The following is a 24,700-nucleotide window of genomic DNA, read 5'->3' on the forward strand; positions in this document are numbered from 1 at the left end:
ATGTAAACTTTTCAGATTGGCCTCTTTCACTTAGTAATATGCATTTAAGAGCCCTACATGTCTTTTTATTGATAGCTCATTTTATTGCTGATTAATATTCCATTGTATGGATGTATCTCAGTTTATTCATTTGCCATACTGAAGAATGGATCTTGGTTGCTTCCAAGTTTTGGCAATTATGAATGAAGCTGCTATAAACATTCATGTGCAGGCTTTTGTGTGGACATTATTTTCGACTCCTTTGGGTAAATACCAAGGAGAGCAATTACTGGATTACATGGCTAGAGTATGTTTAGTTTTGTAAGAAACAAGCAAACTGTCTTCTAAAGTGGCTGTACCATTTTGCATCCTCACCAGCAGTGAATGAGAGTTCCTGTTACTCCACGTCTTTGCCAGCATTTGGTGGTCCAGTGTTCTGGATTTTAGCTGTTTTAATAGGTGTGTAGCTAATACAGTCTTATTGGGAAAGATAAATATTTAGAAGCATCTTTGGGCCTCTTTATATCCTGTGAGCTAGAGGATGTGGAGACATATGATTCACATTACTGAATAGATGTCAGTGCTAAAACCCACTTAGGCTGAGTAATTCTTCTTGTTCAGGGGTGGTTAATAAGGTTTTCTTGTGGGAGGCCTTTCTGGGCTGTATCGTCTCTATTGAAGCTACTCAGCTCTGCTTTTGTAGATCAAAAAAGAGACATAGATAATACATTAATAAGTGGGCTATGATTCAATAAAACTTTATGGACAAAACAGATGGGCCAGATTTGACCCATGAATTCTAGTTTGCTGACTTCTGTTTTAAACACGTGGCAGAGAAAGTCTAGAATCGATTTCTGCTTCCTTCTTCTGCCTCTATAGAGAATTATAAGACAGGGCCATGGTTGTTTTTAAAACTACAATTAAAAAATAATCTCATGTAATTTACAGATTTTATTTGAGTTTGGTATGCAGAAATGAGGTCCTACCACTAGGACTGCTTTAGAAATAAGTCATTCCTCCTAGAGCCCTCTGGAAGCTGAAGTGAGCCATTACCACGATTCCTGGGGACATGGCAGTTCTGATACTTTTGACTCTTCTTCGGTTCTGCTTTCTATAGCTTTAATTATGGCCATCGGGGTTAAGAGGAATACCCATTCCATTAGTCCTGAGGGTGCTTAGAGGGGGTTGAAGATCAAGAATTAGATTGATTTCATTATCAGAAACCCTGCTGTGCTTTTTTGAAGGTTTTCCTAGAGTTTCTACTCAGCTAGTTCTCTCACCACCAGTTCAGCAAGTTTCTTATTAGAGGTAACAATATTTGGATTAATTGCAGTCATAGGTCATCAGCTTTTAAATATTCAAAAAACTCAATGGGTGGTGAAGTGGTTTTGATGAAGTACAGTAGTCCTCCCTTACCTGTGGTTTTGCTTTCCATAGTTTCAGCTACCATGGTCAATTACCGTCCAAAAATATTAAATGGAAAATTCCAGAAATAAACAATTCATAAGTTTTAAATTGCACGCTGTTCTGAATAGTGTGATGAAATCTCATGCCATCCTGCTCTATCCCCAGGGATGTGAATCATCCTTTTATCTAGGGTATCACCTTACATCATCATAAGAGGAAGGAGGAGTGGAGTACAATAAGCTATTGTGTGTGTGTGTGTGTGTGTGTGTGTGTGAGAGAGAGAGAGAGAGAGAGATGAGACCAAATACATGCAACTTTTATTACAATATATTGTTATATTTGTTGTTTTATTATTAGTTACTATTCCTAATTATAAATTAACCTTTATTATAGGTATGTATGTATAGGAAAAAGAATAGTATATACAGGGCTTGATACTGTTTACATTTTCAGGCATCCACTGGAGTTTTTGAAACAAATACCCTGGAAATAAGGAGGGATTGCTCTATATTCTTTGCCCACAAAGAGCAGAAAACATCATCCAATTATCCACCACCACAATGATCTAATGCAGGAAGGTTTGTGCTGGGAGGAATAATGGCACCGAGTGTGTTTTATACAGTCATTTTCTCTTTTTATTTCTCAAAACAAACATTTTCTGTAAATCATATGCTGAGGCTTCCTGGCAAGTATTTATAGTTTCTAGAAATAAGTGCCCTGCTATGATAAATATCTTCCACCTATGCTTCTGATTAATGGATCACAAGGGCCTCCTTAGGAAATGTTTTTGTGCAGTTTTGAGAAGAGTGTTTATTGTATAAAAGAAAGAGGGAAAATGTCAGGTTATTTTGTAGCTCTAATCTTTCTTAAAATGTGCTTTCCCTCTGTCACCGCCACCCCCCACTCTGTGTCCTTTCCCTTCTCAAGTGTCTCATTCCAAAACCTTAGAACCTTTCTCCCTGGTAGGTTATCAAATCCATTTCCATTCTCTGTTGTTACTTGGTATAACACTCTTGTTAGGAATGGGAAGACAGCACAATTTGGCATCAAATGCTTCCCTGTAAAAGCTAAACCCTGCATTATGTGGCCTGGAGCTAGGGACATTTGTAGGGTGGGTTGGGCCAGGCCAGATGATGTGCTCACCTAAGCCATCAGTGGTTTTTATACAGATGAAACTTGGATAAAGTGACCTGAAGGGAGAAAGAGCAATGTCACTGAAGCTCAGGATGCAGAAAGAGAAGGGATAGGATGAAAGTTGGAATCAGCCATTTCTAAATACATCTTTGGGTCATCCCTGAAATGTGATTCAAAATCATGGGTGTAGTCAAAGAGATTTGAATTTTGATGAGATTGTAACAATGTATTTATCTACTCGTCTACCTATCCATTCACACACCCATCCATGATTCATCCATACATCTATCTATCTACTGTCTGTCCATCCATCTGTGTATCCATCCATGATTCATCCATGCATCCATACATCTATTCATCCATTCATTCCTGCAACATTATTTACTGAAGGGAAGCTGTGTCAGGAGCTGTAGAAGTGTTGGGTGGCCTGGTTCAGTGGTCTTCACCTCTTTTCCCACCAACCTGGGATCCCCTTCATTATCTACACACCTCCTCCATAACCTCATATTTTAAAAGATTTTACCTGAAAAAACAATATTCATAAAACAACAGTGAATTTGCTTTCTAATTTTCATTAGTCACACATAGCTACAACTACCATCCAGAGCCTTTGAATATCAAGAGGTCACTAAGCCAAAAGCGAAGAAGCATGATCCCCAACTATTACACTTGAGAGACTCTTGGAGTTCAAAGCAGGGGTTATAAAATGATAGTCCTCCATCCAATAGGACTACAGTCTGACCAGGATGTATATTCTTTGGGCCAAATAATAGTTTTAAAAAATGGAATTATTTTACACAAATTCCAGCTTTTCTTGCAACTGGGTGATTTGGTAACACTAGGTCCTGACTCCTACACGACAGCACTCAACTAGAGCTAAGCAATAGGGCTCTTTTTTTTTTTAAATTTTCAATTGATTTTTGTTGTGGGGGGGGAGGAGGGGTTTGTAAAGAGAGAGAGAGAGAGAGAGAGAGAGAGAGAGAGAAGTCTCAACTTGCTATTCCACTTAGTTGTTCCATTTAGCTGTGCAGTCATTGATTGCTTCCATACATGTACTGAACGGGATCAAATACACGAGCTCAGCACACCAGGACAATGCTTTATTCCATGACCCACCCATCCAGGGCCGCAGCAGGGCCCTTTAAAAAGATCATTGGCTCTTTGAATCACCAGCATCTTTACTTGGCCAATTCACTTTCTTTCTTCATTGGGATTGAATTTGCAACCACCTTCTTTTACCAGTAAAGAAAGAGAGGTCTGAGAGCTTAATATATCCAAGGCTACACAAGTTTAAAGCCATAAAACTTGACATGAAGCCTGAGTTTTCCTGTACAGAGCTCTGAGGTCTTTTCAAGTTGCTGTTCTCCAGTAGGTCTTGTCCTTGCCTGTCTTCCTCATAGCGTGGCATTTCCCCCCATCTGTTAGTGTCCTATTGAGTGTTCTACATAGAGATGATCCCTAATGGTCCTCAAGGAGTTTGCAAGAGGTAATATTGTTCTATAAATAAAGAATCAGAGGTGAGAGACTGGGGGCTCACTCCAGTTAGGATGTAGAAAAGCCTGAGACGTTGATCTCCACCCACCACCAAGACAACATCTACAAACTGCTTAAACTACAAAAATCGTATTTGTAAAACCCATCTGATTGCCAAGGGTACAAAGTTCAGGTTGTCCTTCCTAGGAGAGTGGAGACCTGCAGGTTCTTTCACTTTGGTAGATGGGAGGAGGAGGAGAAATAGGAATAAGCCATGAGTAGGTTGACTTGACTGCTTGGGACCCCAAAGACTCTAGTTACAGAGAATTGCACTTTTTCACCACCATTTGGACCCTGGCTTCACTGAGTGGAGAGGGGCAGCGTGCTGAGGTTGGACAGGACAGGAGAGCTGAGTGAAATCTTGCTGAGGCACTCCAGACTTTCAGTCAGGGCCGGGCAGCTTTTCTCTTTTCTTTTCTTTTCTTTTTTTGTGTGTGACAGAGACAGAGAGAGACAGAGAGAGGGACAGACAGATAGGGACAGACAGACAGGAAGGGAAAGAGATGAGAAGCATCAATTCTTCGTTGCGGCACCTAGTTCATTGATTACTTTCTCATATGTGCCTTGTCCGGGGGTGGGGGCTACAGCAGAGTGAGTGACCCCTTGCTCAAACCAGCGACCTTGGGCTCAAGCTGGTGAGCCTTGCTCAAACCACATAAGTCCACTGTCAAGCTGGTGACCTCAGGGTCTTGAACCTGAGTTCTCTGTGTCCCAGTCTGATGCTCTATTCACTGTACCACTGCCTGGTCAGGCAGGGCTGGGTAGCTTTTACCAATGGTGGGGTAGGACCACAGGGAGGACAAAAGGTCTTCTGGAGTGCAGAGAGCCAGGGGTAATACTAAAGATCAAAAGAGATGCCCCACAGCTCAGAAAGCTGGCAGCAAGGCTGTAAAACAGAGAGTTTTCCAGAGGCTGACACGTACTAGGATCCCAAACTCTGCCACAGGGCAAGTCCTGAGATCATGCACACATTTAAAGCCAGTGGTGGGAAAAGTCTAATTGAAATTGCAACCAAGTTGCAACAAAATGACCTAACTCAAGTTGAGAATGCTACTTTGCAGTAGAAGACCATTATTATATTGGTTTCCTACCCAAGAGTTTAATTCTGGAGCTCATAGACCCAGGTGGATTATGTCCAGCGAAATCCACTCTCTTCCCTGCCAACTGCCCCAAGCAGTCTGGGTCATTGCTAGCAAGATCCCCATCTCATTCCACAATTAATGTCCACTAATAATTTGCATTCATTTTGGAACACTATATGTTTTTGCTTTTTGTAATGGTATGCTAATGGCAGATCAATAAGAGAGAGTGCTACCTTTTGGCAAAAAATACTCAAGATGGGCAGAAGGGAGCTGTATAGCTAAATACATAATTTCTTGACTTTACCTAATTTATCACAGAAGCATATCTTTTTTTTTTTTTTTGTATTTTTCTGAAGCTGGAAACAGGGAGAGACAGTCAGACAGACTCCCGCATGCACCCGACCGGGATCCACCCGGCACGCCCACCAGGGGCAATGCTCTGCCCACCAGGGGGCGATGCTCTGCCCCTCCGGGGCGTCGCTCTGCCGCGACCAGAGCCACTCTAGCGCCTGAGGCAGAGGCCAAAGAGCCATCCCCAGTGCCCGGGCCATCTTTGCTCCAATGGAGCCTTGGCTGCGGGAGGGGAAGAGAGAGACAGAGAGGAAGGAGGGGGGGGGCGGTGGAGAAGCAAATGGGCGCTTCTCCTATGTGCCCTGGCCGGGAAACGAACCCAGGTCCCCTGCACGCCAGGCCGACGCTCTACCGCTGAGCCAATCAGCCAATCGGCCAGGGCCACAGAAGCATATCTTTAGAGAATCGTTAGATCTAAAAAAGACTTCAACTAATCACTGTTTTTTATTTCTAAATGTCTCATTAGAGACCCTATTAACTTTAGAACAGTTTCTGATGCAAGATTTAAAGGCTAGAAAATCATTATTTTTCATTACCCAACAGAGTTTTTGCCAGAAACAAATGTCCATTGAGGGATTTGAGGAAATAAAATGAAGCATCTCTATTGAATTGATCTTAGCATCTCCCTGAAAACCTGACCATTAAATGGTTTCTTCCTCAGGAAGGAAGGACACTAGAGTTTCTAGTGCTATTGGGCCTCCATCTCTCCTCTCTTTTCTCTGAGCATTTGTAGTTAGCCTTTCTCTGTGTATGACTTTTTAGATTAAATCTTTTAAATGCCTAGCCATTGGAGATCTGCAGTCAAACTCAAAGCAAACAATAGCAATTTGAGGGCTTTTATTTCACTGAGGGGCCTTTGCATTGCTGTAAAAATCTTGACCTGCATCCTGACATTTCCCTCAATGTCCTGTTTCTATCAATCATGTGCAGGATAACAAGAGAACAGATGCTCCGTGCTAGGCTTTATTCTAGCTGTTAACTGCTTAGTCTTTATATCAAATATTGGATGGATGTACTATTTTGATATTGACTTTTTGCAATCAGAGGGACATAGCTTCATTTATTCCCTATTCTTGTGTTTAGTTCCTAGATTAGGGTTCAACTAATGTTTTCTGTACTAGGCCAAGTAGTAAAGATTTTAGAGTTTATAGGACATACCGTATCTGTAGCCACTACTCAGTTTTGCCATTGTTGCATGACAGCACCCCTAGACATTATGCACATGAATGGGCATCACCCTGTTCCAATAAAACTTTACTACCACTGAAATTGGAATGTCATAATATTTGTGGGTCATGAGATACTATTCTTCATTTGTTTTAAACCATTGAAAAATGAAAAATCATTCTTAGCTCAAGGGCTGTCCAAAACCAGGTGGCAGTCAGGATTTAGCTGGCAGGCTTTAGTTTGGAGATCTCTGACCTAGATTACAATGGGGACATCATGGCTCTCTCATCAGGTCTAATTATCAGTCACCTGATGGATTGCCTCATCACTGATGAGATGCAATGTTGAGAATGTAAGGAAGGCTTTTGGTAAGGACCCATATTGAGATGCTCTGCCATGGCATCCCGGAGAGCCGGCAGGGGGCTCCTGACCAATCCAGTTGGTGGTGAGCAGAGAGCAGGCTCTGAGAAGGGCTTCGGAACCAGGAAGACTTGGATTAACACCTGGCTTCTGCACTCTCTGGCAGAGCAGCCATGAGCAAATTTTTTCTCTGAGTGTCATAATCTTCATCTGTAAAATGAGAATAAGAATTGCTCCTTTATAAGGAGCAAGTGAATTATTTCTTGGTAATAGAAATAATTATATGTTGCTTGGGACAGTAGGGTTTAGTAAAAGATGCTTTTTTATATTCCTGACTAATTCTGTTTAGTTCAGTGGTGCTTTTAGATTGCATAATATTTCATTCAGTAATTATTTTATTTAAAAATCAGGAATTGCTTTGTTTAATCATTGCAAAATATATAATACATAAAAAGACTATATAAGACAGTGTATGTAGTATATGTATAATTTAAAGAATAGTTGAAGAAACACTCATAACCCCTAACTCTGCTTATGAATTGGAATGTCATCAGATGCTTTGAAGTGTCCTCTGTGTCCCTCACAGATTACCACCCTACATTTACTACACTGTTCTGCATTTTGGGTTATTCATTCTCTTCTCCTGCTTTTATAAATGCACTTTATATGTATCACTAAGTAATGTGTTGCTTTGTGTTTTTGCAATTCATGGAAATGGAATCATACTCTATTCTTGTAGCTCACTTTTTCCCCACCCACATTATGCTTTTGTGATTCCTTCACATTGATGCATATAGCCATAATTTAGGTCTTCATTTTTGCTTCTTTATAACTAACTTTCCATTGTGTGAACATGTCACATTTTCTATATCCATTCTCCTAGCAACAGACATTTAGGTTGTTTGTAGGTCTTTGCTCATACAAAGTTATTATGGTTTCTTGAATGATTTTTGTGGGTGTCAACCTCGCTGTGGAATTTGCTGGGGCACAGAGTGTGCACATCTTCAGCTTTTCTAGAGGTGGTAGCTTGTTTGACAGAGGTTGCCCCACGTTGTATTCATACCAATAATATGTGAGGGTCCCCCCCTTTTCTTTTTATATAAACTCTTACAAGTTGAATTATAACACAGAATCAGAAATGTGCACAAAACTTAGGTGTAAAGCTCAATGAATTATTACAAAGCAAGTGTGTATGTAACTGCCACCCAGGTGAATGAGAAAATTGGTAACACCTCAGGAACCTATTATGCCCCTTCTCAATATGTACCTTCTCTCTCCTCCCCAAAGGTAATTATATTTCTGACTTTCAACACTTTAGTTTTTCTCATTTTTGAAAGCCACATAAATGGAATTTATTCATTGTATATTCACTTATATCTGGCCTCTTTTGTTCAGCTTTATTTTTGTGTGATAGTCACACATCTTGTGTATAGCTTTAATTTGTTTATTTTCATGGTTGTGTAATATTCCACTGTGGATCCATTCTACTGTTGACAGGCATTTGAAGTTTCCTATTTTGTTGCTATTACAAATTGCATTATGAAAATTCTATATATATATTATTTTTGGTGCAACATGAACTGTTTTCTGTTGTGTATATAACTATGAATGGAATCGCTGTATTATAAACATGTTCAACTTTAGTAGATAATACCAGTTTTCCAGATAGTTCTACCAGATTGCTCTTATACCAAACACAATGAAAGTTGCTTTTGAAGTACATACTCATGAGTATTTGAAATTGATTATTATTTTTTAAATTTTTGTTCATTGATTTTAGTGAGAGGAAGGCCAGGAGAGAGAAAGAAGGAGGGAGGGAGAGAGAAACTATGATCTGTTCCTGCATGAACCCTGACCAGGGAATGAACCGGCAACCCCTGTGCTTTGGGACAACACTCTAACTAACTGAGCTGTCCAGCCAGGACCTTCATATTGTTTTGTAACTTTTAGCTATCTGATGGATGTGTAAAATATTTTATAGTTTTAAGTTGCATTTTCCTAATTCTAAAGAGAATAAGCACACTTTCATGAGGTTGTTGGCTATTTGGATATTTTGTTTTGTGATTTTTTCAGATTTTTGCCAATTTTTCTTCTGTGTATATATATATTTTTTTCTTTTTTTTTCTGTATTTTTCTGAAGCCGGAAACGGGGAGAGACAGTCAGACAGACTCCCGCATGCGCCCGACCAGGATCCACCCGGCACGCCCACCAGGGGGCGATGCTCTGCCCCTCTGGGGCATCGCTCTGTTGTGACCAGAGCCACTCTAGCGCCTGGGGCAGAGGCCAAGGAGCCATCCCCAGCGCCCGGGCCATCTTTGCTCCAATGGAGCCTCGGCTGCGGGAGGGGAAGAGAGAGACAGAGAGGAAGGAGAGGGGGAGGGGTGGAGAAGCAAATGGGCGCTTCTCCTGTGTGCCCTGGCCGGGAATCAAACCCGGGACTTCTGCACGCCAGGCCGACACTCTACCACTGAGCCAACAGGCCAGGGCCCTGTGTATATATTTTTAAAGTTATTGTTTATTGGTTTATAGGAGTTTAAAATATTCTATAGAATTTTAAAATTCTATATAGGAGTCTTTTTTTGATCTTATGTGTTGCCAAAATCTTTTGCCATACTGGGGCTTGCTTGCATTTTCACAACTTGGATAATGCCTCCTGATAAACAGAGGTCTTCGAGGTTACTGGCACAGCCACAGGAGCTGCATAGCACTACACCTGCTGACACCCGGGGCTGGGGGTTTGCAGTTAGAAATGAAATGCCTGTCAGATTTATGAAGGACAGAGAAGTGTTAGAGATAGATCACCTAGGCAAGCAAAACTTTCTTTCCAATGTAAACACTCAAGTTATAACTTTTCATAATTAACTTGTTCCCCAGTCTGACTAGAAAAGAAAGTGTTTTCTTTAAATCCAAACATGAATTTTAAGGATAAACAATGTGTGGCTCACACAAAGGGGCTGATGGTTTGACCACTGAGGAGAATGGAAGAGGTGTTCGCATTAGGGTGGGTATAGTATAAGCCTCTCAGGTCAAGTGGGAGCATTATTCTGGTGCAGAGCTAATGGCCTATGGGGGAGTCACTGGGCTGCCTAGGGTCTGATCACAGTTCACTTTGGCCTCAGTATGGGTCATTGGGCTGAAGTATTGCATCGAGGGCCATTAGAGTGGAAGTACTGCTTAATAACATGCTGGATAGCTCAGCTTTGTGCTTTGTTTCTTGTACAATGAGTGTACAAGTGATTGAGAGAGACATATTGTATGTGTTTGGGGAAGGGAGCAAGAAAGACCCAATATTTAGATTAATAATTATCTTTATTATCTAGTGAAAGGTGAGATATTACTTTTAAGAATTTATAAGAATGGTAGGGAGAGAGAACTACTTGTATATACTGAGAAAACTTTTAAAAATTCTTTTCTCCATTTCTGTCAAAATGGTGGCTTTCTTAAAACTTTTGTTACTTTATCAAGATAAAAAATAATTATTATAACTATGACTTGAAAAAAGAGAAAGAAGTGGTACAAAAAAACCCAATTGGAGTTATTGGATTGAAAGGGCCCATACAGCAGTGATCAGGGTAAACAAATAAAGATACTCTCTTTATACATCAGTGAACTTTCAGAACACTAGAATAAAGAATCAAGTCTGAAAGGCTTTAGGAAGACTGGTTTCCTAAAGCAGGGGTTTGACTTAATTCTCAGGAATATATTCTGTAAAGCATGGTTTTATAAACTCTCTTCAGGATTCTAGGCAAGATGGTAATGTAAGTAAATGCAGTACTCACCTTCTTCCACAACCACACCAAAATTACATCTATACCACAGATCAACCGTTATTCAGAAATGGATAAAATCTGGCTGAATGGAAGTCCTACCACTAGGAAATTGAAGAAGAAGCTACATAAGATTGGTAGTAGGGGTAGAGAGACAGAAAGGGCTGGTTCTACACCCACATGTGGGGGGTAAAAATTGAGAGGGATGTCTTAGCTACAGAAGTTCCCCCTGATGAGTAAGAGGTCCAAGTTACATACCAGGTACCTTAGCTCAGGTTTCCAGAGCCAGGAAGCAAAGTCCTCAAATCTCGTGGCTGTAAAAACCAGTGGGGAGTGAGGCAAAGGGAGACAGAGGGCTGCTGGAACCTCAGGAAGTTCCTCTTAAAGGCCTGGACACGGACTTACTTGGACTAACTCCCTCTAAGTGCCAGCAATAGGACAGCAGCTTGGAAAGCACTAGAGACACAGGTGGAGGAACTGAGTTGTCAGGCATCAGAGTGAGGGCTGGGAGGGAAGCTTTTTCCCAAACGGAAGTGCTGGCAGAGGTCATTGTTTCTTTGATGAGCCCTCCTCCCAGTGAACTGTCAGGCAGGTGCCATATTTGAGATTCTCTCTGCCTGGTTCACACTGTTTGCCCCATCCTGGTCATTCCCTGAGGCCCTGCCCCACCCAACTTTCATGCCCACCCAACTTTCATGCCCACCCAATCTGTTTCCAATGACTTTTCCATACGAATGGCTTGTCTTGGCTAAAGCTTCTGATTTTCTTAAAATCTCTCAAACAAGCAGCATCTGGCCTTATTGAGCTACATACCTCTTGATAAATGGCCCCAGGCTCAGCATTAGCTGGATCCAGCCTTGGTTGCAGCTCTTAGCTTCACCTGGGCACCTCTAAGCCCAGAACAAGTAGCAACCATCTGCAGTTTACTTTGTAGCTCATGCCAGGTAGCCCCAGAGAGAACACAGGTGGTGGCTGACCTTGGCCTCTGCACCTCCCAGGAAGGCCCAGCAGCAGGACACCCAGTGGACAGCTTCAGACCAAGTTAAAGTATCACTACCCAACCACCTCCACAAGTGACACACTCAGAGGTGGACCTGACAGGCACCAGAGCCCTGTTAAAGTAGTCCTGCTCTGTGGTATGGGCTCCTGCATAGCTGATCCTCCATGGGTGGTTGGTGGTTACAGCCAGTCCTTGTAGATAATTGGCCTGGGAATAAATCCCTCCCATTGATGTGCCAACGGCAATCAAGGCTCAACTACAAGACGAGGGTATATACAGCCCACATGGGGGGCACACCTCAAGTGCCCAGATTGGGTGGTAGGGGAGGCTGTGCCACTGGACCCTACAGAATACCTGCTACATTAGGACACCCTACCAAGCCTTGGAGAAGTAGCAGCTCTACCTGACACATAAAAACAAACTCAGGGAGGCTGCCAAAATGAAGAGACAAAGAAACATGTCCCAGATGAAAGAACAGAACAAAACTTCAGAAAAAGAACAAAATGCAGAGAAGCAATGTGCTAGATGCAGAGATTAAAGCACTGGTTCAGTGAACTTAGTGAGAATCTCAACAGTATAAAAAATAAAGGATGTATTAACTGAAATGAAGAATAATTTACAGGACTCAATAGTAGAGTAGATGATGCTGAGAATCAAATGAGCAATTTGGAATATAAGGAAGCAAAAACACCCAATCAGAATAAGCAGGAAGAAGAGAGAATTAAAAAAAGAGGATAGTATAAGGAGGCTTTGGGAAAATTCACATTATGGGAGTGAGTGCTAGGAAGAGAAGAAAGAGAGAGAAAGGAATTAAAACTTATTTGAAAAAACAATGACAAAAGTTCTCTAACTTGTTGAAGGAAGTAGAGCAAGGAATCCCAAACAAGATGAATCAAAAGAGGCCCACACCAAGACACATTGTAATTAAAATGCAAAAGATCCAAGGCAAAAAGAGAATCTTAAGAACAAAAAGAGAAAAACAGAAGCTTTGCAGGCTAGAAGGAAATATCAAGAGATGAAAAGCAAGGATCTACAGCAAGATTACTATATCGAGCAAAGCTATTATTTAGAACTGAAGGACAGATAAAGAGCTTCCCAGATAAGAAAAAGCTAAAGGAATTCATCACCACCAAAACAGTATTATATGAAATGTTAAAAGGTCTTTAAAAAGAAGAAGAAGGGAGGAGAGGAAGGGGGTTGGGGGAGGGATGGGGCACAAAGAAAACCAGTTAGAAGGTGACGGCAGACAATTGGACTTTGGGCGATGAGAATGCAGCATAATCAAATGTCAAAATAACCTAGAGATGTTTTCTTTGAACATATGTGCCCTGATTTTTCAATGTCACCCCATTAAAATTAATTAAAAGAAGAAGAAGAAGAAAAAAAATATATAGAGAGAAGAAAATGGTGGTGGTAAATACAATCTATCAAGAACTGATTATAAAAAACAAACGGGCTCTGGCTGGTTGGCTCAGCGGTAGAGCATCGGCCTGGTGTGCAGGAGTCCCGGGTTCGATTCCCGGCCAGGGCACACAGGAGAAGCGTCCATCTGCTTCTCCACTCCTCCCCCTCTCCTTCCTCTCTGTCTCTCTCTTCCCCTCCCGCAGCCGAGGCTCCATTGGAGCAAAAGATGGCCCGGGCGCTGGGGATGGCTCTGTGGCCGCTGCCTCAGGTGCTAGAATGGCTCTGGATGCAACAGAGCGACGCCCCAGAGGGGCAGAACATCGCCCCCTGGTGGGCATGCCGGGTGGATCCCGATCGGGCACATTCGAGAGTCTGTCTGACTGCCTCCCCGTTTCCAGCTTCAGAAAAATAAAAAAAAAAAAACAAACCAAAAAAACAAAAAACCCCAACAAAACAAACAAACAAAAAATGAACAAGCAGAACAAAAACAGACTCATAGGTACAGAGAAAATGTGGATGGTTGCCAGATGGAAAGGGGTTTGGGGGTGGGTGAAAGAGGTGAAAGGATTAAGAAGTACAGATTGATTGTTACTGAATTGTTATGGGATGTAAAGAACAGCATAGGGGATATAGTCAATAATATAACTATGTATGGTGTCAGATGGGTGCAAGATTTATTGGGATGATCACTTAGTTATGTAATGTCTAATCACTGGGGTGTACACCTGAAACTGATACAATAATGTATGTCAACTGTGATTGAAAAATAAAATGATTCAAAACTGGCAAAAAAAAAAAAAAAAAAAAAGGAAAAATTGTATAGTAAATAGTCCCAAGATTCAAATTATTTCAAGCTAGCTTGTCCTATGTTTGTATATATAACAGCATTAAAGCTAATATTTTTTTTAAGTAAGAGGAAGGGAGATAGACTCCCACATGCACCCCAGTCAGGATCCACCCAGCAACCCATGTATATGGCTGATGCTCGAATCAACTGAGCTAACCTCAGCACCTGAAGCTGATGCTCAGACCAACCAAGCTGTCTTCAGTGCCTGGGGCTGATGCTCGAACCAACTGAGCCACTGGCTGCAGGAGAGGAAGAGTGAAAGAAGGGGAAGAGGGAGAGGGAGAGAAGCAGATGGTTGCTTCTCATGTGTGCTGTGACCAGGGATTGAACCCGGGACATCCACACACTGGGCCTGAACAAACTGGCCAGGGCACTAATACTTTTGTATAAAAGTAAGAGAGATCTATGTTACAATTTGATTGATCCCCCCCCCGCCAGTTTACATAAATTTATTATAAAAAGCCATAATTTAAAAATACTAAAATTTTAATTGCTGGGGACAAATTTTAAAGTTACCTAATCCCTGGTGTATTTGGACCTGTTCCACTAAAATTTGGGTTTAAAAGGAAGTTTGAGTTCTCCTTATCATCCTAATAGTAATTTGAGATCCTCAAAAATATATCATAACTCCTACTTTTATTGACTTGGACAGGCCTTGAATTAAAATGGAGAAGGAAGGATGAGTAATGAAGTGAACTGAAAACCCCAGGACCAACATAAACCGCAGCAGCTTTTTTAAACCCCAGAACATTGACATCACATCTTATAGACATGTGTACTGCTTCTGAGGACGTGCTTGCTTTCCTTGCTGGGGATCTCTTTCCCTCCTGCTGGCTAGCAAGAAGAAAGGCACTAACTTCACAGAGTTCAATGAGAAGGCAATAACGGGAAATGAAGTGTGACTTTGGAAATGCTGGTACAGCAAATCCAAAGAATTATAATTCAAATTTTTGTTAGATCTGAGGTGCCGGTGATCATCTTATAATTCCTCGCTGTTATAACCTCACAAATCACCTCTCCCATGCCTTCACACACACACACAAAAGTATAGACAAGGATGTCCTGCTTTTAAAGAAAAGAAAATAATACCCTGTGTTTGCTGAGACAGGAGATCAAGATTGGGTGGGGCCAGATACATAATTTCTCACCCATTAAAATAGCAAAGATTGTTTTAAATAGGATTTCTTGATGTTGGCAAGTGTGCTGATCTGCACATGCTCATACACTGCTGGTGGGAACATCAAATGATACAGTCCTTTTAATGATTTGCAATATTTACCATGAACCTTAAATATTCCTTTGACCCAGTAGTTTCTCTTCTTAAAAAAAAAATGTTCATTATCGTATTATGTACAGTAAAAGCCCAATAATTAGGGGATGCCGAAATAAATAATGGTAAACATGCACACAAAATAAAAAAAATAAAAACTATCTCTTCTATTAAAAGTTTAGGTAGCATACATGGCTACCTTTCCTTCCTTTTCCCTATGAATAATAGAAAAATTATTAGAAAGTGGATACAAGAAAAAATTCCATCTCTGGATCAGAAGTCCTGAAATATTTCTGGAATACGGGAAACAGAAAATCCAAGGCAAATACACATGAAGGATAGAAGTGGTTCTTGAGGCTTCAGGCAATGGATACACAGGTTGGCCACTCTGGTGAGTGGGCATCTGCATTTGGAACAGTTGGGAAGTTTTGACTCCTTCTTCTGGTTCCAGGCTAGAGTTGGAGGTACCCTGTGTGTGGGAAAGACCTAGAAGGAATTAGAACCTGTAGCCTGATATCAAATTACTTACACACACTCTTCCCATTCTTCCCCACAACTTTCGGAGTCCACTGCATCAAATATGAAGATGAATGTTAAAGCAGGATTCAGGGAACATCAATTCATTGAATGAGGAGCTCTGACTCAGCAAGCCAAAGGAGCATCACCAAGAAAGCAGTGTTAATGGGGCAAACAAGATTGAATTTTATTTTTATTTATTTTTATTTTTTTCCAAAGCTGGAAATGGGGAGGCAGTAGTCAGACTCCCGCATGTGCTCGACCGGGATCCACCCGGCATGCCCACTAGGGGGCGATGCTCTGCCCATCTTGGGGTGTCACTCTGCCGCAATCAGAGCCATTCTAGCGCCTGAGGCAGAGGCCACAGAGCCATCCTCAGGGCCCCGGGCAAACTTTGCTCCAGTGGAGCCTTGAATGCGGGAGGGGAAGAGAGAGACAGAGAGGAAGGAGAGGGGGAGGGGTGGAGAAGCAGATGGGTGCTTCTCCTGTGTGTCCTGGCCAGGAATTGGACCCAGGACTCCTGCACGCCAGGCCGACGCTCTACCACTGAGCAAACCGGCCAGGGAAGATTGAACTTTAAAAGAAACAAAGTGAATACATGTTCTCAAGGAAATAGGAAACTTTATTTTTAATAAAACAAAATAAAACAAGAACAGGCAACTATTTCAAGAGCCATATCTGGGAGGTATTGTGGGTTTGGTTCCAGACTACTGCAATCAAGCAAATATTAAGTCGCACAAATGTTTTGGTTTCCCAGTGATTTTAAAGTTATGTTCTTATTATATGAGAGTCTATTAAGTGTGAATAGCATTATGTCTAAAAAATGTACATACCTTAATTAAAAATATTTATTGCTAAAAAATGCTTACTATCATCTATCTCAGCCTTCAGAGAGTCAGAATCTTTGCAGGTGGAGAGTTAATGACCACTGACTATCAATCAGGGTTGCTGAAGGTTAGGGTGGCCGTGGCAATTTCTTAAAATAACAATGAAGTTTGATGCATTGATTGACTCTGTCACTTGGATACTCAAGGCCATTGTAGGGTCATTAATTTGCTTGGTTTCAATATGGTTGTGTGTCAGGGAATAGGGAGGCCTGAAGAGAGGGAGAAAGGCAGGAATGGCCAGACATGCATATTTATTAAGTTTGCATTCTTATATGGGTGTAGTTCGTGGTGCCCTAAAACCCAAAATAACAACAGTAACATCAAAATCACAGATCACCCTAACAAGTATAATAATAATAATAATAATATTGTGAGAATTACCAAAATGTGACACAGAGATGTGAAGTGAGCAAATGCTGTTGGAAAAATGGTGCCCATAGACTTGCTCAGCGCAGGTTGCCAGAAACCTTCAATCTGTAAGAAATGCAACATCTATGTAGCGAATAAAGCAAAGCACAATAAATCGAGGTGTGCCTGTAGATACTACATTGAAAATGAAATATGTAGTTATTATTCAAAAACTCACAAATGGGATGAAAAGCACAAAGCCAAAGAATAAATTAGCAAGCTGGAAAGTATGAATTAAATCATTCAGAATATAGTACAAAAAGAGAGATTTAAAGAATGAAATGCAGGTTAAAGGACATGGAAGATAGGCCTAGAGATTTCAAAATCCATTTATTGGGGACTCTCAAAAAAGAGAAGAGTGAATGGGAGTCAGAAAGGAGGTTGGGGAGGGAAGGAAACAATCAAAGAAATGGCCAAAGAAAGATATGAGTTGTTGGGTTAAAAGTATCCCCACAGAGCTGATCACGATGAGTAAGTAAAGGTGTTCCTTAGATGTATCACAGTGCAATTTCAGTACACTCGGGGTAAAGAGGAGATCTGGGAAGCCCGTAGGGAGAGGTGATGGGATTCTGTTCTGAGTTAGGGACATGATGGTGACTCTAAGCTGTCTGGAGGGTTAGTGGAGGAAATCTAGCTTTGAGGAGAAGCATAGGGGAAAATAGATTTAGTATTGCAACATAGTTTTATTTTTTGAAAATAAAAGTGAATTCCTGTTGTTTTCCTTGGGAAATTCTTCTTCTTGGTTGTTAGGGTAATATATTTATCCTTGGGGAATAGTTCAGATCCTCTAAGATACACGTGCGATATGAATGTCAAAGTGGAGCCTTTGAAATGCTGCACAGTCCTGTTTGGAAGTTAGCCCCCAAAGGGCTTTTCACAGCATCTATATTTGTAGCCCTCTTCTCCCCTTAGGGCTGAGACCTTGTTTACCACCCTAGAGGACAGTGTAGGATTAGTGGATGAGATTTCCTTTCAAACCCCAGGGCTTTCCGGTGGAATGTTTGAGGGTTCTTTCTTACCTGGATGGCTCTGTTTAGGCTTGGTGGTGGGGCGACAGGATTGCCCACTTTCTACTCTGAGCAGGAAGGTATTTCATTTACCCTGGATAATCTTTTAAAATAAGTTGGAAAGAACAGATGCTGAATTCTATTTCATATTAAGATTACATTTCCAAGGACCTACTTATTGGTAACTTGATAACCTTGATTTAGTGTACGGGTCACCAGAGCCTTCAGGGAGCTTGTGGGATTTGTTAGGGAACAATTAGTCAGGGAACAGGGGCTCAGATTCCTTAGCAAAGAGCTGCTTGTGGTGAGGAATAATGATCTGTCTTACTGATTCCTATTTGTGCAGGGATTTCTCTCTCTATTTAGTTTAGGATATCACATTTTATTGAATGAAGGGACTCCATGTTTCTGTAATTTTCCATATTAACTCTCTAACTTTTCTTGTGTGTTTCTAGAGGTCAGAGCCCACCGGTTGCTGAATTTAACTTACTCCTAAAAGCTCACACTTTGGAAACCTATGGGGTCGATCCCCATCCATGCAAGGTAACTGCCCCTCACAGCAAGTCAATATTCAAAGATTTGTTTTGCTCAAAAAGAGTTAATTGTTGTATATGCCTGGCAGACCCCTCCTAAGACATTTCCACAGCCTGAGCCACCACCCCCAACTGGAAGGATCAGCAGGGGGCTGCAGTCACTTGTTTTGGAAGTTGGTTTTCTGCAGCAGAGTCTACCAGTTGCTTGCTAATTGCTATGTAGTAGCCACAGGTTCCTAAGTTAATGTACATGGTTCCATTCATCCATCAGGTGGATGGTTTTATCCCTGAGAAGTTATAGCATCCTAACATTTATTTTCAAGAACATTGCCAGCAAGAATACAGTCTGGAAAAATGAGGACATGGGAGAAAAGAAGGATTTAAAATTAGGTTTTGACACGAGGAGTATTTTTCTTTTTCCTTTACTTGTATTATTTGACATTATTTCTCTCAAGCACAAAATCCAGACCATGTGTGTCCAAACCACCTGGGCCCCATGCCAGAGTGACTGGTTCAGAATCACTGGGAGTGCAGCTGGTGAACCAGTCCTTTAAACAAGTTCCTGAGGTGATGCTTATGCACACATTTTCTAGAAATATTTTATAAAAAGTTTTCTCCTCTCTATATCTTTAACTATGCATCAACCAGGTACTCACCCATCTCCTAAACTAATAATCACTAATATCAGTCAGTATCTTTAAGTCAGACCAGGACATTTCTTTACCCAGATGGGAACAGTTGGTTGTATTTGGTCACGTGCCGGTCCTATAGCTCTAGGCTCAGGCTCCTCATTATGGGCATGTGGGGAGCTTCCTGAACCCTTGCTGCCCAGTTCCATCGGGATCCCCTGGGATACAGAACAGGCTCTCCAGATCATTGCAACGTGTAGACAAGGCTGAGAGCCAGCGGTTGCCCACACTGGCATATGTATCTTGTGGTCTACCCACACATTTATTTTAGAATATTTGCCAGATGCCTCTTCCTAGTCATGGTGTAAATCAGATTAGTCCAGTGAGTGAATAAGATTTTATCCACAAATCTGACTACAGTTTTGATGTTCCTTTGCCTTTACTTATCAATGCTTAGTTTCCCTAGCTGAGGCTGAAAGCAAAGTAGGCATTTCTGGAAATAGCTTTATATTAAAATTCCCGGAGATCCTGCGTGGGACTGAGTCAAGCTAGATAGATGCTCAGGGCTCTGGTTTCATGGCATCTTTGGTTTCAGGGCTAATGACAATCAAGACACTTTGTTCACTGCAGGGCAGATATGAGAACTCTGGTGGCCCCAGAAGACATTTGGAAGTAGACATCGGAGTTGGGGACTAATCTGTACTTTCCCAGGAGGTCCTTGGAGAGGCAGAAGGTCTATTTCTCAAAGGGAAAAACTACATATTCTTGGACCGCACCTAGGTTTTAGAAGTACTAGCCTTAAAAATCCCATCTCAGAAACTTAGTTTATTGCTACAGTCATGAGAATTAACCTGAAATTACCTCAGAGTGAGGATGAATAAGCATACTACATATCATTTATTTTATGTTCCTCAAACCAAATATGGTTTTCTTTCTTTTTTATTTTTCAGGATTCAACAGGCACAACCACATTTTTGGGATTCACTGCTGCAGGCTTTGTGGTGTTCCAGGGCAATAAGAGAATCCATTTGATAAAATGGTGAGCACTTCTTTGGAAAACCGGCTGACCATTTTCTTTAGTCTTGCTTTTCATTCCCCAACTTTGCACTTATTTGTAAATGTCAGGTAGAGTGCCTAGTATCCATTTCTCTCCTGGGAACTTCATTACAGAGAGACTTATTACCTGTAAATGAACCCAATCTAGGCTGCACTGTTTTAGGAGGGATTCGGACTTGTCAAACTGAGGACTCAGCTCAGGAGACCTGGGGTGTGTCCCGAGCTCAGAGGCTGTGCCTCCAAAGAGAAGGTGTGAGTTGTTTCCTCACCAGTACCCCTGTTCTGACCAGAGGGGTGACCACGAGTGGGGCGGTGTGGGTAAAGGTGCAAGTTCCCTCGCGCAGCTCAGGACCCAGTCCCTTCCCACTGTATCCTTGCTGCAAACTTCCCGTTTGTTACCTGGTGTGTCAGTGAAGATGCTTTCGGTCAGAGTAATAGCAATGTCTTCTCACAATAGCTTACAAATAAAGGGACTGATTACTTCACACAGCAAAAGTAACAGAGATTGGACAGTTCCGTGATCCTTTAACTTAACTGCCCAAAAATACTGTGTAGGACTTTATTTTCTTCTCTGCCTTTACAGGGTGGTAGCTTTTGTCCCAAGCTCATAAAATGGTGTGGTCATGCGTGCAACTCTGACCTCTGTAGTTGTGTTCTCACAGCAACACCCAGAGCCTGGGGAAGAGCAGCCTTTCCATGTGTCTGCTATTAAAGCAAAGTTAACCTTCTCCGAAACCCGGTAGGGGACTTCCTATGTATCCAGTTGGGCAGGATTGGGTCACATGTGCCTACTTAAACCAATTCTTTTAGAAGAATGGGTACTCCTGACTGTGGTCAAATCAAGATTTGTCCTCTTGGGACTGGGAAGAGCATGATCTGTGTGAACATGTGAACTTGAGGGAGACTAAAACCTAGGTTGTGTCAAAGAAGGGGAGGATGGAGCAGGGTAGGTGACCTGTAGCACCCACGCTGTCCAATCAAGAAGCAAAATGGTTTTGGTGAAGAGTGAAGAAGGCTGAACATTATATGTGTGATGGAATATTGGAATGGCTTAGCTTGTTCATACCTTCAGTTTGATTTAGTTCCCTCTCTGGTGGTCCCTGACAGGTTTGTTACCCTGTTCTGTCTCAGTGGGCGGTGGGCTCACTCCTTTGGGTTGAGTGCTTGAATCTGAAGTTCTTCTTGATGGGCCAGTGGGCATCCATCCTCATCCGTGAGTTGGAAATGCTCTCATGGTTCTATGGCTTCAGGATTTCTTTCAGCACCTCATTATCAAGTAGCCCGCCCCACCTTCTTAGCATTCTCCTCTTTGTGCCCCCTTCCTTTCAAACTTTTCCCAGATTAGCATCAGTCTTTCCTCTTCCTCCTCCCTCTGCTATTTCATGATCAGCCCTTTCTAAGATGCCCAGTTTCTCTAAATATCTTCCCTGTCCTGTCTATAATTGCCTTTTACTTAATTCATATTTTCAACTCCATTCCATAATAATCTCCCCCTACTGACTTTGCGAAGCATGGGTAGTTTGGGGACTTTCTCAATCCCACCCTAGAGCTATAAAAGGCTCTGGGGTCTTGAAGAGCATTAGATCTTCAGGTTTTGAATTGCTTGAGCTCTGGAATAGTTAGGTTAGAACTGGATATGTCTCAAGTGCAGATATTAACTGCAAATCTCTCCCCTCTTTGGATCTCAGTTTCTTCCTGGGTATGTTGGTGGACAATCTGACCCTTTGGTTCTGGGTTCTACATCTTGGTGTTCTTGGTGGGGTACTGATGCCAACCCCATCCTTCCCAGCCTCCAATTAAGCACTAATATTTCTAACAGCCATGTATTGTTGAAAAAACAAATTTTCTTCTCACATTAATTCTTGGAGGGTTTTTTTTTTGTTGTTGTTGTTTGTTTTTTAAACATCCATTGAGCTTTGCAAATCCTCTACCTAAATTAAAACGACTTAATGTGACCTCACTGTTCCTTTTCCCCTGGAAAAGCACAGGATTGGGCACGCATCACCCTCCAAGGAATTAGATAAAAGGAATAACAATAGACGTGTTGTCTCTTCTCTTTGCATGTATTTTCTCACCAAGAAGGTATTCTAAGGTCTACATTTCAGGCAGATTTTTTTTTTCCTTTTCTCTCTTTTTTTAGATTTTTTTTTTCCTTTTTTTTTTTATTTTTATTTTTATTTTTATTTTTTTTTAAATAAATTTTTATTAATGGTAATGGGATGACATTAATAAATCAGGGTACATATATTCAAAGAAAACATGTCTAGGTTATTTTGTCATCAAATTATGTTGCAAACCCCTCGCCCAAAGTCAGATTGTCCTCCGTCACCCTCCATCTAGTTCTCTGTGCCCCTCCCCCTCCCCCTAACTCTCTCCCTCCCTCCCTCCCATGTCCTCCCTCCCCCCCCACCCTTGGTAACCACCACACTCTTGTCCATGTCTCTTAGTCTCATTTTTATGTTCCACCAATGTATGGAATCATGTAGTTCTTGTTTTTTTCTGATTTGCTTATTTCACTCCTTATAATGTTATCAAGATCCCACCATTTTGCTGTAAATGATCTGATGTCATCATTTCTTATGGCTGAGTAGTATTCCATAGTGTATATGTGCCACATCTTCTTTATCCAGTCTTCTATTGAAGGGCTTTTTGGTTGTTTCCATGTCTTGGCCACTGTGAACAGTGCTGCAATGAACATGGGGCTACATGTGTCTTCACGTATCAATGTTTCTGAGGTTTTGGGGTATATACCCAGTAGAGGGATTGCTGGGTCATAAGGTAGTTCTATTTGCAGTTTTTTGAGGAACCACCATACTTTCCTCCATAATGGTTGTACTACTTTACAGTCCCACCAACAGTGAATGAGGGTTCCTTTTTCTCCACAGCCTCTCCAACATTAGCTATTACCCGTCTTGTTGATAATAGCTAATCTAACAGGAGTGAGGTGGTATCTCATTGTAGTTTTGATTTGCATTTCTCTAATAACTAATGAAGCTGAGCATCTTTTCATATATCTGTTGGCCATTTGTATCTCTTCCTGGGAGAAGTGTCTGTTCATGTCCTCTTCCCATTTTTTAATTGGATTGTTTGTTTGTTTGTTGTTGAGTTTTATGAGTTCTTTGTAAATTTTGGATATTAGGCCCTTATCTGAGCTGTCGTTTGAAAATATCAGTTCCCATATAGTTGGCTGTCTGTTTATTTTGATATCAGTTTCTCTTGCTGAGCAAAAACTTTTAATTCTGATGTAGTCCCATTCATTTATCTTTGCCTTCACTTCTCTTGCCATTGGAGTCAAGTTCATAAAATGTTCTTTAAAACCCAGGTCCATGATTTTAGTACCTATGTCTTCTTCTATGTACTTTATTGTTTCAGGTCTTATATTTAGGTCTTTGATCCATTTTGAATTAATTTTAGAACACGGGGACAGGCTGAAGTCGAGTTTCATTCTTTTGCATGTGGCTTTCCAGTTTTCCCAACACCATTTGTTGAAGAGGCTTTCTTTTCTCCATTGTGTGTTGTTGGCCCCTTTATCAAAGATTATTTGACCATATATATGTGGTTTTATTTCTGGGCTTTCTATTCTGTTCCATTGGTCTGAGTGTCTATTTTTTTGCCAATACCATGCTGTTTTGATTATCGTGGCCCTATAATATAGTTTAAAGTCAGGTATTGTAATGCCCCCAGCTTCATTTTTTTTCCTTAGGATTGTTTTGGCTATTCGGGGTTTTTTATAGTTCCATATAAATCTGATAATTTTTTGTTCCATTTCTTTAAAAAATCTCATAGGGATTTTGATGGGAATTGCATTAAATTTGTATATTGCTTTGGGTAATATGGCCATTTTGATTATATTTATTCTTCCTATCCAAGAACAAGGAATATTTTTCCATCTCATTGTATCTTTTTCGATTTCCCTTAACAATGCTTTGTAATTTTCATTATATAGGTCCTTTACGTTCTTTGTTATGTTTATTCCTAGGTATTTTATTTTTTTTGTTGCAATCGTGAAGGGGATTATTTTTTTGAGTTCGTTTTCTAATATTTCATTGTTGGCATATAGAAAGGCTATGGACTTTTGTATGTTAATTTTGTATCCTGCGACCTTACTGTATTGGTTTATTGTTTCTAATAATCTTTTTGTGGAGTCCTTCGGGTTTTCGATGTATAGGATCATATCATCAGCAAAAAGTGATAGCTCTACTTCTTCTTTTCCGATATGGATGCCTTTTATTTCTTTGTCTTGTCTGATTGCTCTGGCCAGAACTTCTAGCACCACGTTGAATAAGAGTGGAGAGAGTGGACAACCCTGTCTTGTTCCTGATTTAAGGTAGAAAGTCCTCAGTTTTATGCCGTTTAATAGGA

The 24,700-nt window shown here is 41.1% G+C and overlaps 1 protein-coding gene across 5 annotated transcripts in view; it reads left to right on the forward strand.

Annotated features, from left to right (window-relative positions):
• Nucleotides 1–24,700, forward strand: part of FRMD3 (FERM domain containing 3) — a 350,901-nt gene that overhangs the window by 240,469 nt on the left and 85,732 nt on the right. For all 5 annotated transcript variants that reach the window (XM_066257017.1, XM_066257016.1, XM_066257015.1 and 2 more), the window contains exons 7-8: nt 18,576–18,663; nt 20,233–20,321. In XM_066257017.1, coding sequence (XP_066113114.1) covers nt 18,576–18,663; nt 20,233–20,321 — 177 coding nt within the window. The remainder of the gene's footprint in view (nt 1–18,575; nt 18,664–20,232; nt 20,322–24,700) is intronic.

Source organism: Saccopteryx bilineata, chromosome 2 (genome assembly GCF_036850765.1).
Source record: "Saccopteryx bilineata isolate mSacBil1 chromosome 2, mSacBil1_pri_phased_curated, whole genome shotgun sequence".
NCBI lineage: Eukaryota > Metazoa > Chordata > Mammalia > Chiroptera > Emballonuridae > Saccopteryx > Saccopteryx bilineata.